The following is a 14,912-nucleotide window of genomic DNA, read 5'->3' as shown; positions in this document are numbered from 1 at the left end:
GGGACACGGTGTAGTTTATGTATTCACACATGTATTTAAGTTCCCGGTCAATACAATTCTAGCATGGATAATAAACATTTATCATAAACGGGAAATATGCTAATAACCATTTTATTATTGCCTCTAGGCCATATTTCCAACAGTTGTAAGCCGAGAACCAGTGCCTTTGCACTCGCCGTACGTGGTGATACATGGCTACATGTAATTTTCTATAGTCATGCCAATGCAACAGTTAGCATGATATGTGCACCAACTAATGCACCACATATTTATGAAGGTCTGAACGTTACCAAGAAAATAACTCACCTCGTAGTTGTCACCATGTTTTTCTTGACGGGCGATTGTCACCATGATGATCGGAGCTAGCAGGCCAGACCATAGCCGCTGAGCAGTCACTCCGATGGTTAGATTTTCCATGGAAAATTGTTGTAGCAAACATCCAAGTTATGTAGGATGGGGCACAACCTGATCTGTGTGAAACCGGCTGTGGGTCAAACAAACAGGCATGTGAGATTTGTACCAACGATAATAACGATGGTTGGGAAAAAATGAGTGGAGATGATGGTCTATTGAGTAAGATGTGCGCGTCACTGAAAATAATCAAGGAGCCAGCCCCTAGGACCCGCGGGTTCGGGTTGTGGAAGACGGTCCGGCCAAAGAACGTCGAGCGGGTCGAACGTCGGCGACATCAGCGGCGCCATGGATCGCATCAGGTCAAACGCCAACGACATTTGCGACACGTATGCCAATCCTTCCTACTCAAGTGAGGCCCCTCTCTGCAGCCCTAGTTCATGTTCCCCTACTTCCTTCCTTGCATGTTCCTTCCAACCCCCACACACAATCTTTCGTAGTTTTTTTAGAACACACGTCGTTGCTTCCTTCCTTGCGGTCCATCCCTCTTTGCAGCCCTAGAATTCATGTTCTTGCTTCCTTCCTTGCATGTTCCTTCCAGCACACACACAGAATCCTTCCTAGTCAAGTTAATTCTTTTAGCCCATATGTCAGCACACATGTCCCTCTTTGCATGGTGCAACACATCCAGAATCCATCCTTCCTTTCAACGGTTTGATCACCCTCTGGTCTGTTGTCATCTTTCTTTTTTGTAGGTGTCTGGTTGATATTACAACGAACTTTGCTAATCTATATAAACTGGTGGGAATCGTCTTAAAGAAGTGAGATGAGATTATTTCACATGAAATATCGATGCTTTGCAGCCTATTGGATTAGAGATTACGTTTTTCTTATGTGGCTTGGGGCCCAGAAAAGGCCTAGCAACAGTTATTTGATGGTTAAATAGGCCCAGCGATTTGATTAAAAAAAGGCCATGCAAGTAACCTTTAGTACTATTTAGAAAGGAATTATTTCTATTAATGAACACGTGATTTCTCAGCTGGTTGACTCAGGTAAGTCAGCCATAAGAGGTTAGGGGTTTAAATATTCCGTTTGACATATATTTTCCCCATGATTTTAGGGCGCGCCGGCGAGGACTGCGGATTGAATATTAAAAAGTACAAGGGCTTCTTTTTTGCAAAAATGCCGCGACGATTAGGCGGCAAAAACGGTCAGTGCTTTATTGTTAGATAAAGATTTTGGACTATGGCAAATTTATTGTTTACACCATGGCAATTTTATTCAACAAACCATGGTAAACAAAATTGGATAGCATGGCAATTATTATTGAGCATACCATCAGAAACTTCTTTGGATATTCCATGGCAAAATATTTGAAGATACCATGGCAATTATCTATTTATGAAACGTTTTTTTTTGTTAAATCTGGCTATGTGATGACAACAACAAAAAATTCAAAAATTGTCATGCTTTTTTGAGAAACAATTTCTCCTTTTGATTTGCCATGATTTATTAGAGGATGCATTTTTATAGAGGTCGCCCACCATAGCGAACAAATCGTTAGCTGGAGGCAACCCCCCCCCCCCCCCCCCTCCTCTCTTCCCTCCCGGGCGCCCACCCCAACCAATCCTCCCCCGATGGACGCCGTCGCGTTCCCGCCGCCTCCGGCCCCCTTCCTCGACGACGACTTCGATTTCGGGGACTTCGCTTTCGCCCCCGCTGCGCCCCAGCCTGCACCTCCGGCTCCGCAGCCGGCTACTTTCGCAGCCTTCGACGACGACTGGGGCGACTTTGTGGCGAGCTCCCTCGAATTCAGCCCGGATGGCCTGTCCGCACCCGCCATACCGCCTACGGGCAAGCCAGCCGCCGGCGCCTGGGAGAAGCCCCGGGGCCCGCTCCCCTTATCCCTGTTTGGAGCCGATGACAAGGAGGAGGAGGAGAAGGATGAAGTGCCTGTCGGGCCGCCGCCGCCCACGTCCACGGTGCACCAGCGGCCACCGTCGTTCGGATCCAAAGCCTCGAGCCCCGCGGATCTCAAGGACCTCATCGTCGGCCTCTACGGATCTCAGCCTCCGCCTACCCCCGACGCACCACAGCCGGGTGCGCTGGAGGAGGTGGACGATGACGGGTTTGGAGATGACGGTTGGGAATTCAAGGCCGCGCCCTCCTCTGATGCCGGCCAGGATGGAGCCGGACAAGCGGACGGAGGTGGAATTGAGGTAAGCTTATGATTTGTTCCTGTAGTGATCCCTTCCCCTTCATAGCTGTCTTTGTAAAATTTCATGAGATTTTGACATCAACGTGATCTGAAACTATTGCATCAGCTGGACAGCCGACCTGATAAATGTATTTGGTAAAGAGAGTAAGCTAGCTTGTGAAGTAGGGCATGTGCGGGATGTTTATTTCTTACTAATTTGCTGCTAGCGACCAAAGCTAACCCACTGTAGAAAATCCGTTGCTAAGCCCCGGCCGGAACTGTAACCTAAGAGCTAATCAAATACAATAAATCACATGAGTGTGGCAATTCAGTAAAACAATCAGACTACTTCAAGGGGTAATATTCTATCCCATGTAAACTGTCCGTCCGGGGAATAAAGTGTAACTAGTACTCCCTCCATTCCAAATTATAAGATGTTCTAACTTTCTTCTGAATCAGATGTATATAGACACGTTTTAGTGTGTTTGTTCACTCATTTCAGTAAGTATGTAGTCCATATTGAAATATCCAAAACATCTTATAATTAGGAATGGAGGTGCATAAAGCTCTAACTCACACCTTCATGGTTATAGTTTTAGACTTGGACATTAATTCAGTGTTGTATATATTTCCTAGTAAAAATGGAGGTCATGCTTGCCATGAGTCGTCTCATTTTATTTAATACTACGAACATATACCTCTTAAGGCTCTGACGATATCTTTAGCCACCTTGTTGCCAGTTTTTTTCTAGACTTTATTTCCCTTCTCCTGATCTGGTTCGATATAAATCTTTTCATACTCTCAGGGTATGCCAAAATCATTGGGCAGCGACCAGAAAGATTGGTCACTATTTACTGGTGTCAATAATGAACTGAACCTCCAGACTACAGATCATGTCAGAAATCATGAGTCCACAGGACAAAGTGTGAAGATCTTCAGCTATTCTCCAGATAATAGTTCATCCATACTCAACTTGTACAAAGAATCTAAATTTGTCGATGCTGTTCACGTTCCTCAAAGTTGTTCCGAAAGTGTAGTCAGCTCTTCTGATATGTTCTCTAGCAATGAAGTGGTGAGTATTTCATGGTATTTTAAGTTACCAGTGGATAGCATTCATTTATTTTGATGTGTGCTAATGATCAGTGATCAGAACTCTTCGTTTGGAACAGATGAAAACCATTCCATTAAATCAGGAAGCGACAATATTTTGGTTGATTTCTACCATAAGCTGAGAGAAGAATCCATGGCAATGATATTCCGGTATAATAAGGATATTAAGGTCAATCACTGCTCATTACATTTAGTACATACATCTTTGGTATTTTTACCATTTGTCATTCAGTAATTATTAGTATGGTATCAGGAGGCCCAGAAGAGTTCTGCACATTCTGATGGAAACAAAGAAGAGACAGCAATTGAAAGGGAGATCCAGGTATGCACTACTTATGTTTTTCTATATTAGCTTTGTCTTGGTGAATTTAATATATGTTGTCTTATGTGCTGCAGATAAATCATTATTTGGCCTAAATATTGAACTAATCCATTTTTCACAATTTCCAGGAAATCTGGGAGAAACTACGAGATTCTTCGCTGGCAGAAGGATTTCGCATTGAGGAACAGCCTTCGAGGGATGAGAGTATTTCTGGACTGCTTAACAGTACCAAAGAGGAACACATAAAGGATTTTGAGCAGCACTATCATTTAGCAGAGAAAATAGCACTGGTATGTATCATCCTTGCTCCTCAGCGATATGTAATTATCTGCTCGTTATCAATACATCTTAGTAAGGACTAAGAACTCATCCTACTGTTATCAGCGAAAAAGACTGGCACAGATCATTCTTTTCGCCTTGTGTTTTTCTTTTCTTTTTTTAAACTGAAAACTGTAGGGGAGGGGCTCCGACAGTAAAATCAAGATCAGTACACTTGATTCTCTTTGTTGGACGTCCTTCATTGTTGTGTATACAGTAATAATGGAAGGTGAAAAATGATTTGAGTAGTGCTTTCTTTGAACAGTTCTGTAATCCACACCATTCTTACCCTCTGAAGCGATATATAGATTAGATGTAATTATTTTTGTTGCTTTAGTATAGAATTATGTGCAGCTGATCTTGCTGTCTACCATGTTACCATCTGCTTCTTGTTCGGTCATGATTTGATCTTTGTTTGGGTTATTAATCCAATACTTGAATATAGGCACAGCATGACATGAGTTTGGCAGTTGAACTTTACAAGCATAGTGTGTCAACCCTACATACCTTGGGACTAGCATCCAAAGAGGAGCAATGCGATTATGTCGTCGCATGGTACAGTATGTTTCTTTCCTGTGCTCAGGAACTGCAGCATGGAGCAGTGCTTTGGCAAGAATCTTGTCATGCGAAAGTCCATGATCTAGTAATTTCTGAAGGTACAGATGTTTCGATCAATTTGTGGCACTTTTATCATTTGTGTTCAAAGGTAGAATATTAACCATAAATCTGGTATTTGTTGATTGTATAGGTGCAAATTGGTTTGTTGCTCTTGGGGAGATCTACAGAGTTGCACACCTCTTGCATTTGTCATTGCAGTATTTCAAGCCTTGGGTTCTTGCGGATCCCGGGATGTTTAGTAAAATGTTGGCTTGTTGGGACAGCTGCATTAATGCATGGACTAGTGGTTTAGAAACAGCTCTTAAAACAGTTGTTGACAGCGATCACTTAGCTGCACCCGCTGGTAAAGCTCTTCTGGAGTCCATCGTCAGTATTAATGAACTTGAGCTGGCCAATTTTGAACGTTGTCTTGCCAACAACGAGTTGACATGCCGACTAACACTCCTGCCAACTGGTCTTCTACAAGGTAATACATTCTTGCCAGGAAGGGAAACTTCAGCTATATTATAAGATGCCTCACTCTGCTGACTAATTAGTTACTTTTTCTTCACATAATGCAGGAGGGAAAGTGGTTGTGTGGAACGGTAATCACTATTTTGTTAAAGCTGCCAATTTTTGGGCAAATCGGGTATCTTCCGATCCTCCTCGGCTTTCACTCGTTCATATCTCTTCAATGGACGGTACAAGCAATAGCTGCCTGCCTTGTTGAGTAACCTGTCCACAAATTCGCGATGTTCTTAGAGGATGAAACTTGTGAGTAAATCCAGTGGAAGCATCACAATCTCTCTTTACCAAAACTTATTCATGAGGTTGCGTCGCAGTACAACAATAGTGTAAAGCATCTCGTTGATCTGTGCAACACGGCGGCTGCTTCAATCCATGGAGACTACGCTCCAATACTGGTCAAAGGCCATTCTTTTGTACAAGTAATATGTTTCACCATTCTTTCCGTAGATGACGGGTATCTTTCTACAGTTACCATGTATATTGTATTTAAGCTGGAGTACACTGCAACAGTTCAAGTGCACAAGCAGCCGAATCCGCTGCGATGGCACAAACTTGCTGATTGTCAACTTCAATTTTTGGTATAAACTGAGGGGGAGGCTATATTGATTTGGTCCTGCCAGCTCTAGATTTATTTATAGATCATGTTTTGATATATATTTTCAGGGCAAAATCATGTTTTGATTTTGACAGGCGGCCACGAGCCCACAGGTTTCACCTCTTAGAGCATTTACAACCACAATGGGCTAATTGGATCCCTTATATGTTCGGACTGGGTTATATGCCCGGGTAGAGTATGCAACTACACCCCTCAAAATGTTCAGATCGTGATTAGACATTTCATCAAGTACTCCCTCTATAACCTTTGTAAAGAAATATAAGAGCATTTATTCCACAAGAACCGGCACACTCGTTGGCTGCATGAACTAGCACGCGCGTGGCAGGGCTGCGGCCAACCAGCGACGGCGTCAGTCGTAGCGCGAGATTCAGGGGCAGGGCTGCGAGAGGTGACGCCGTCGCGCGAGATTCAGGGGCAGGGCTGCGAGAGGCGGGGCCTTTTTCACTATTCTGACCCTTTGAACGAACTTTGTCATAAAATGAACTTGACGTGAAAGTATTTCATGATCTGACCCTTTTAGCAACGCCACAGCCCGCGGCGTTTCTGCCCAACATAGAAACGCCGAGGTAGCTAGCGTTTCGGATTAAAGAAGAAACGCCGAGCTAGCTAACGTTGCGGACCAGGTAAGAAACGCCGAAGGCACTGGCGTTGCTACCCATCATTGGAACGCCAATGACTATGGCGTTGCTGCCCTTTTTCATGTGCATGTGGAATGTGGATGAACAGCCTAATTAATAAGGCTAATTAATTATGACCAAAGAGGGCAGCAATGCCATGGTTCCTTGGCGTTTCTATGATGGCCAGAAACGCCAGCGCCTTTGGCGTTTCTTACCTGGTCCGCGACGCTAGTTAGCTCGGCGTTTCTTATTTGATCAGAAACGCTAGCTACCTCGGCGTTTCTATGTTGGGCAGAAACGCCGCGGGCTGTGGCGTTGCTAAAAGAATCAGATAGTGAAATACTTTCACGTCGAGTTTATTTTGTGACAAAGTTTGTTCAAAGGGTCGGAATAGTGATTTCGGCCGAGAGGCGGAGGGAACGTTGTAGGTGAGCAGGGACGCTAGGTCACTGACTATAGCCTTGTGCTCTATCCTCGTTCAAAACGAGAGAGGAAAAAAAAAGAATTTGTGGCTGTAGGTAGGACCTGGTTGGTTGAGATGTGGGCTGACGTGGTGGACGTGTCCATGTGCTGAACAATCCAGACATATGAAGGGAAATGGAGGGTCATGTCTAGGTGCCGGACAACCCGTACATATAAGGGATATGAAGGGTCTGGTTGGGTGGACATTTTTCTTCTTTCTCTTAAGGGAAATGAAGGATCCGGTTGGGCGGGCATTTTTCTTCTTTCTCTTGTCTAGATTGTTTACCTGGACATATATTGGAAGAGTGGGGTCTGGTTGTAGATGCTTTTAGAGCATCTATAGCTCTTTCCTATTATTCTTTAATCCTTCAAAAAAGGTCTGGGGATTCATTCTCAAGGAGCCATTCCCCAAAATCTATAGAAAACATTTGGTTTGTGCCACTATCTAGCTCGGGTATTCGAGAATACTACTGAAACTTCAAATTTAATAGTGTCTCTACGGTTTGTGAAGAAATTAGCTATATGCCCTTGTGTGTCGTTTGCTTGAGTTACCGTCAGGTTGCGGTCTTCATTGACCTGTTTTCTTGTCTTTGGGACTCGTCACTTCGCCACATCAACTGTAGTGGCAAGAGACTCTTTTGACCCTTTGGGACCCACCACTTTGTTATGTCTTCATCAATGGAGAGAGGGGACTCGTTGACCCTTTGAACCCACCAATCAATGTGTGTCAAAAGAAAACAATGGGATCCCTGAAATAAAAACATCCAGTCCATTGCGCTCAATGCCTCTCCACTAACACCTTACCCCCCCACCTTTCCAACCTTCCAAGAACACCCATCCCCCCTCCCTTGGCCATCTTCAGCAATGGAGCCAGCCGAGCAAGAGAGGGTTGTATGGGCTCGCTAGGTGAGTGTCATGTTTCTGATGTGCGGATGGCTACAACAAGAGATGAGTGCCACCTTTCATTGTGAGGCTTATGTTGCAGTTCGTGTCGTTAATGCCTAAGGAGCGTGTTCGCTACAGTCCAAGGAGAGCCACGCAGGCGAGGAGTGTGTTCGCTAGAGTTGATTAGTCCCTTTAGTGATCCGGTAAGGGAGCAGAAAGAATTCTCGCCTTTTCCCCCAGAAGTGACCCTGAGTTATCGAACCCACGAGAGGACGGTACCCTTTAAGTCAAGGGTTTCTAATAAGCTTTTGCAAGAGAACTAAATTCCATCTTTTAACCGGATCAGAATCAAGCTGACACTAGAAACACTTATAATAAAAATAGGCATGGGTATGAGGACTTATGCTTACAACCATATATTTGTGTCGGGATCATTATGCTCTTACTTTGTGCCCTTTAAGTCATCCATTGAGATGTGCTTGCTACGTATCAAAGTGAAGGATTTGCCCAAATTATGTCTTAACTGGCACACATCCTGCATCAAGAGTCAGTTGTCCAACCGAATGCCCTATCCGTCGCACAGGGTTGCCCCAATAATTAAGATAGCAATAATCCGACAAAAGCATTGAATATTTAATGACTACACCTCTTGAATTCCTAGAGATAGAATCCGTGTTACTGCACTAAACCTTTATGTCATTGGTGTTCAGAATAACACATCACAGTCTCCCTACCCTTAGCTCCTTCGTGACTCGCTCTCCATGGTCCTAGGTACCTGCAGGGATGAAGAACATGAACGAGAAGAGTAGACAAGTACGAAACAAGTACTGCTGCAGAGACTTCCTATACAAACGGTTTTTACCGCCTTTTCACGTTAGAGTTTTAAACCATCGCCTTGCCTGTGTGTGTGATAAGGTGGGGGTGTTCTTCCCACACGACCCAGAAACTGTCGGTGATAGGTCCTCCGGTCATACACGGCAAAAAGAGCTCATGTGCGATCGGGTGAGTCATCGCAGACAATTATACATGCCCAATCGTTTCCATTTGTATGTACATCCCACATAGCGAATCCCAGACAAACATTTCCGTTAGTATGTACATCACACACAATTTTTATGTGAAAACATTTGCGCAAGATGGCCTAATGCAAACATTTGTCGAGCGAAAGTTGTGTGTGATTATTCATTGATCCAACACGCCTACTTTCTAGAAATTGTGTGGGTTGTTTGAGTTCATCGCCTACGATGTTGTGTGGGAAGCCGTCCGCAATACAAAAACCTAATAAGCAGGCTAATTGGCATATTATTGATAATCCATTTAGTAATCAAATTGACAAACACACCATATATTTCATATCCGTATTACGGCAATCAAGATTTCAAATTGAATTACATCAGAGTACAACATTAGATAGCTTCAACACTCAGTTACACCATATAGGCATATTGCTAGCTACGCCATTACACAACAACACCAAGTTTCACATGCAACATCCAAAACCTTTGGAAAGTAGCATCATACACGGTAAATAGACATATGAATCTCAACTGGAAAACTGCTGAAGCGGAAGGCGAATATTGGGCCTTCAGTGATGTTTAATGTCCTTGCAACTTTAGGCCAATGGATGTGGATAATTGCCCGTCCAACCTTCGTCCTATTGAGGAAGACTTCAGTATTGTACCGTGGGTGTTGAATGAATACCTTCCTCGCCTCTTGACCAAGCAGGTGGTTTGAGAGGTAATCATCGGTGAACTGCTTTGAAAAAGACTGAAAACAAAGATAAGCATAGATATTTGTTCTAAATTTTGAAATGGCGCATAGGAAAAAAAACAAGGTAAACGAGTTAGTACCATCCTATAGTTGACTGATGTCTTCTTCATTGTGCAAACAAAGATCTTGCTGTTATTCGTTAGTAGTTTCTTTATCCTAATAATATTTCCGAGTTTCTTAACTTGACTGAAATTCATGATCATCTCATTTCCCTATATGCAAAATGGGTCGAATAGTGGGTCTAAACCTCTGGCAGTAGGACCTACATATGCAAGACCAAATTGTTTAAAACATAAATATTAGAATGGTTTGTGAAATTTCATAATAATGTGCTATTAGCCAAAGGACCATGCATGTGCAAGCCTCGATGGTAAACCTCAGTGCCTCCCATTGTTTCCCTGCAACACATATAAGGCAAATATTGACTAGTTTATGTGAGAGTTGGCATACTATCAATAGAATATGTTAATGAAAATAACAAATTACAGATCCAACAAATTAATTCGAGCCGCATGGAAAAGCCAGTTAACCAAACCAAGCATGCTAAACAACTTGGAAATATAGCAATTGTATATGTTTCTCATGTATTTAGTACATCCAAATTTGATTTATTTCTCACATGCATAACAATACAAAATTGTACCCACAACAAATAAACATCACATTGCATAATTGAACCAAACAGTTAACTGGACACCACAACAAATGAACCAAATAGTTAACTAAGCACCACATCGCATAATAGAACATAGACTAGAAGATCACACAGTTAATCAAACCAAGCATGCTTAAGAACTACTAGTAAATATAGCAATTGTTGAACCAAACTGCTAACTTAACATCACATTTCAGAAGATCAGATTGCATATTAACATTACAGAGGACAATTCACTAGAAGGCACTGGCGGTGGCCACGAGAAAACACCACGAAATGTCGTTTAAAGTAGCCAACCGCGTGGCAGCGTCCGCGCGCGAGGCGTCGATGGTGGCCTCGACGGCGAGGTGCTCCTCCAAGATCTGGTGGTCGGCACGCATGACAGCCATCGCGACCTCATCCACACGTGCGGTCGCGATTCACCTCTCCACTGCCAGATGCTCCTTGAGCTCCTAGCTATATTGCGTGCAAAATGGATATGGGCGGCACTTGTTTGAAGGATGGGGCAGTGATTTGGGTGGAACATGTCACACCGGCGGTTAGGGCATGTGGGATGGAGAAGGAGGATGATGGGAGTGGAGTGTGGATTACCTGACTATATCGACGAGGCCGCACCATAGGAAGGAGCGTCGCCGGTGAGGAGGCGGCGCTGCAAGCAAGTAGTAAAGGTTTGAACTTGGACAGGAAGGAGAAAACAATGGAAATGTGGCTTTTAGTCAGGGGAGGGGCGAGGAGCTAGATATTTCCGCGGTTGCTGAAAACTTTCGCTCGGTGCAGCGAAAAACTAGCACGCAAATGTGGTTGATGTGCGGGTGATGGACTGTAGGCGACGAAGTTTCCGGTGTAAGCCATACACGAGGGTGCCCCAAGATATTTTATACTGCATCGCACACGATTCTTACTACTAAACTATTTGTGGTGTACTTAATTTTTTTCATTTTGATTTAAAAGACAAAATGGGGTCATGGTGGGAAAGGACGGTGTCTGAATTGCTAGAACATCTATCTACAATGAACATGCAACTATAGGAGTGTTGTGTTAAAATTTGGAATTATTCAGGGTTCGTTTGCCTCCTTTATACATTAATTGAGTTTCTAGGCATTTAGTGTGCATAATTCAAATTTGAACTACATGCACATGCTCCAATGCACCAAAATGGGTTGAAAAATTATATAGGTGCCCTTGGGTTAATGTTTAGGCCTCATGCAAGAAATGGTAATGAATTTCAAACATCTGGGTGTCGTGACTCGGGTGGAAACATTGATCAACTTGGTTTTAAAATTCCTATAAATTCAAAACTCACCTGAAAATCATGAAACTTGGCATGTTGTAAAGGCATGGCACCAACATGCTGTGGTAAAAATATTGGGACAAGTTTTGGTATAAGCTTCTGCTACTAGTGAGTTGTGATACATCTCCATCATATCTACTTTTCCAAACTCTTTTGCCCTTGTTTTGGACCCTAATTTTCATAATTTGAATGGAACTAACCCGAAATGACGTTGTTTTCAGCAGAATTGCCATGGTGTTATTTTTGTGTAGAAATCAAAGTTCTCGGATTGACCTGAAAATTTACAAAGAATATTTCTGGAATATATAAAAATACCGATGGAAAAAGATACCAGATGGGGGCCACCCTAGAGCCACAAGCTCTAGGGGCGCGCCTCCTAGGCTTGTGGGGCCCCTGGAGCTCCGACAACCCTAACTCCAACTCCATATGTACCTATTCACAGAGAAAAAATCAGAGAGAAGGATTCATCATGTTTTATGATACGGAGCCGCCGCCACCTCCTGATGTGCATCGGGAGGGTTGATCTGGAGCCCGTTCGGGGCTCTAGAGGATGGAAATCGACACCATCATCATCATCAACCTTCCTCCATCATCAATTTCATGATGCTCACCGTTGGGAGTGAGTAATTCCTTTGTAGGCTTGCTGGACGGTGATGGGTTGGATGAGATTTATCATGTAATTGAGTTAATTTTGTTAGGGTTTGATCCCTAGTATCCACTATGTTGTGAGATTGATGTTGCTATGACTTTGCTATGCTTAATGCTTATCACTAGGGCCCGAGTGCCATGATTTCAAATCTAAACCTATTATGTTTTCATGAATATATGTGTGTTCTTGATCCTATCTTGCAAGTTGTAGACACCTATTACGAGTTATGATCTGCATACCCCAAGGTGACAATAATTGGGATTATTTCCGGTGATTATCGTAGTTTGAGGAGTTCATGTACTCACTAAGTGCTAATGCTTTGTTCCGGTTCTCTACTAAAAGGAGGCCTTAATATCCCTTAGTTTCCTTATGGACCCTGCTGCCACGGGAGGGTAGGACAAAAGATGTCATGCAAGTTCTTTTCCATAAGTACGTATGACTATATACGAAATACATGCCTACATTACATTGATGAATTGGAGCTAGCACTACTGCAGGATGCTGCTAACACGACACTACGATCAGAGACCCTTTGAGGAAACTGTGTGATGCATTAATCGCAAACAATGATGTAAAAACCCGTCAAAAAAGATGCAAAACATTTGCGATGGCAGTTACATCAAACACGGTTCGGATTTTAGTTGCGTGTGTGATGCTGGGCATACTGTTTAGTCCAATGAACTGTTTGCGATGCGGCAAAAGAACAGAAACGGGCAGCCAGATGAAGGTGTGTGTGATATACGACATATAGTTCACTCGGATGAATTGTTTGTGATTAGGGAACACAAAAGAAACGGTCATCCAGGTGAAGGTGTGTGCTATATACGGTTTACAGTTCACTCGGATGAACTATTTGCGTTGAGCCAAGAGAATATAAACGGTTCAACTTAACAAGATGTGTGTGATACGCCGCAAACAGGCCTGTAATCGAAAATGTGTGGGAAGACCGATAACAACATAGACGATTCCTGTTAACAAGCCGTGTGTGTTGTGAGCAAACGATTGCTGGTATACAATTGTCAGTGATTGATGAAATCATCACCGACGGGTTCCATTGTTTAGTCCGTGCGCAATGTGATTTGCTCTGTCTACAGAGCATCAACATATATACTTAAAAAGACAACATTGGATAACCAAATTAAGCATACAATTAGACAAGTGACTGCACACATGGCATTTTCACCAAAGCAAGCAATTACATGCATACTAAACTAGGAGAAACAAGGATCTAATCATCTACTTCTTGTTGCAATGACGCTTGCCATATTTCTGCTTCCGGCTGGATCCCTGGCCGTTTTGGGGAAGGAGGCACTTCCTCATGTCAACGATCTGCTTGTACATCTCGTAGCTCATGTACGCCTCCTTGGCCGCGTACACGACGTGAGCTTTGTCGAGTTTCTCCATCCAGGCCGAGTGCCAGACACGCTTGTCCTTGTTGCCGGAATCCTTCATGTCTCTGTAGTAGGGATCGATGATGGCCTCGGCGAGGTGAACTAGTGAGTCCTTCTCATGCTCATTGCTGCCCCAGATCTTGTATTGGCCCTGGATGTCGACAAGATTCTGGCAGGCGATGCCCAGATTCTTGAGCACCTTTACATCATTGGTGATGTCCACCGTAGCGAACATGTAGTGGGGGCTGTTGACATACCTGGCGAAACGCTCGCAAGGCCTTGTGGCCAGGCAATAGTGGTAGACGAGGACATGATTGCACACACACATTTGGGCGCCAATGACCTTAGGACGAGACCCGACATGAGTGCGGGTGTACTCGAGGTCGAACCCGACCACCTTGTACTTCTCCTCAGCAAGCAACATCTCCATGATGTGGATGGAGTGCTCCACCAAGACCGGGTTGTTAGTGTACACCACTGAGAGCTCCGTGAACCTTCTATGGGTGTCCACCACGACATGGATGGTGAACTGCTGCTCTTTGTCAGCAGCTGCTCAGAGCGCCATTGGAGCCGCACAGGATACCCTCTAAGAATTTTTCATGGTGGGTGTGCTTCTTGCAATGGTGGGGTGCGATCGAAAGGTTGAAGAGACACAAGGGTTAAATGGTTGCTGTAATAAATGGGGGTCGGCCGGCCTATAATTGTCATGTATGGTCACCGCGTTCATAGCGAAGGATTCCAGTGCACGCTTGACAACACCGCACGCGTTTTGTTTGACCACACGTGGGCTCGAAGGGCGCCAAATGTATCGTCGGTGAGCTTGTTCCTGCGCTACCATGCAGTTTACTGTGCAAGCTTCCTGCCCGGCTAGTTTGGCCACACGTCAGCTAGAAGAGGGACAAATCATGGGTGAGGGAGTCCTGGATTAGGGGGTGTCCGGATGGCCGGACTATATCCTTTAGCCGGACTGCTGGACTATGAAGATACAAGATTGAAGACTCCGTCCCGTGTCCGGAAGGGACTTTACTTGGCGTGGAAGGCAAGCTTGGCGATACGGATATGTAGATCTCCTACCATTGTAACCAACTTTGTGTAACCCTAACCCTCTCTGGTGTCTATATAAACCGGAGGGTTTTAGTCCATAGGACGACGT

The 14,912-nt window shown here is 44.0% G+C and overlaps 1 protein-coding gene across 1 annotated transcript; it reads left to right on the top strand.

The window, feature by feature from the left end:
• Positions 1-1,944: 1,944 nt before the first annotated feature.
• Positions 1,945-6,023, top strand: LOC125506990 (uncharacterized). Its single transcript, XM_048671694.2, has 8 exons — positions 1,945-2,570; positions 3,354-3,620; positions 3,699-3,827; positions 3,912-3,980; positions 4,109-4,270; positions 4,744-4,954; positions 5,047-5,382; positions 5,477-6,023. Exons 1-8 carry the CDS (start codon positions 1,989-1,991, stop codon positions 5,623-5,625), a joined length of 1,905 nt encoding a protein of 634 aa, XP_048527651.2. The 5' UTR covers positions 1,945-1,988; the 3' UTR covers positions 5,626-6,023.
• The last annotated feature ends 8,889 nt before the right edge of the window (positions 6,024-14,912 follow it).

The sequence above is a fragment of the Triticum urartu genome, chromosome 5A (genome assembly GCF_056163025.1).
Source record: "Triticum urartu cultivar PI428250 chromosome 5A, HENAU_Tu73, whole genome shotgun sequence".
Lineage (NCBI taxonomy): Eukaryota > Viridiplantae > Streptophyta > Magnoliopsida > Poales > Poaceae > Triticum > Triticum urartu.
The sequence above is the reverse complement of the archived record's forward strand: the minus strand, read 5'-3'. Positions and strand labels throughout refer to the sequence as shown.

What these genes read in the sequence shown, in the direction of transcription:
- LOC125506990 (XM_048671694.2), top strand. Translation starts at nt 1,989, where the DNA reads ATGGACGCCGTCGCGTTCCCGCCGCCTCCGGCCCCCTTCCTCGACGAC. An exon ending in TGTTCTCTAGCAATGAAGTG is followed by an intron (nt 3,621 to 3,698) that starts GTGAGTATTTCA and finishes ATCAGTGATCAG; the next exon opens with AACTCTTCGTTTGGAACAGA. An exon ending in CAATTGAAAGGGAGATCCAG is followed by an intron (nt 3,981 to 4,108) that starts GTATGCACTACT and finishes CACAATTTCCAG; the next exon opens with GAAATCTGGGAGAAACTACG.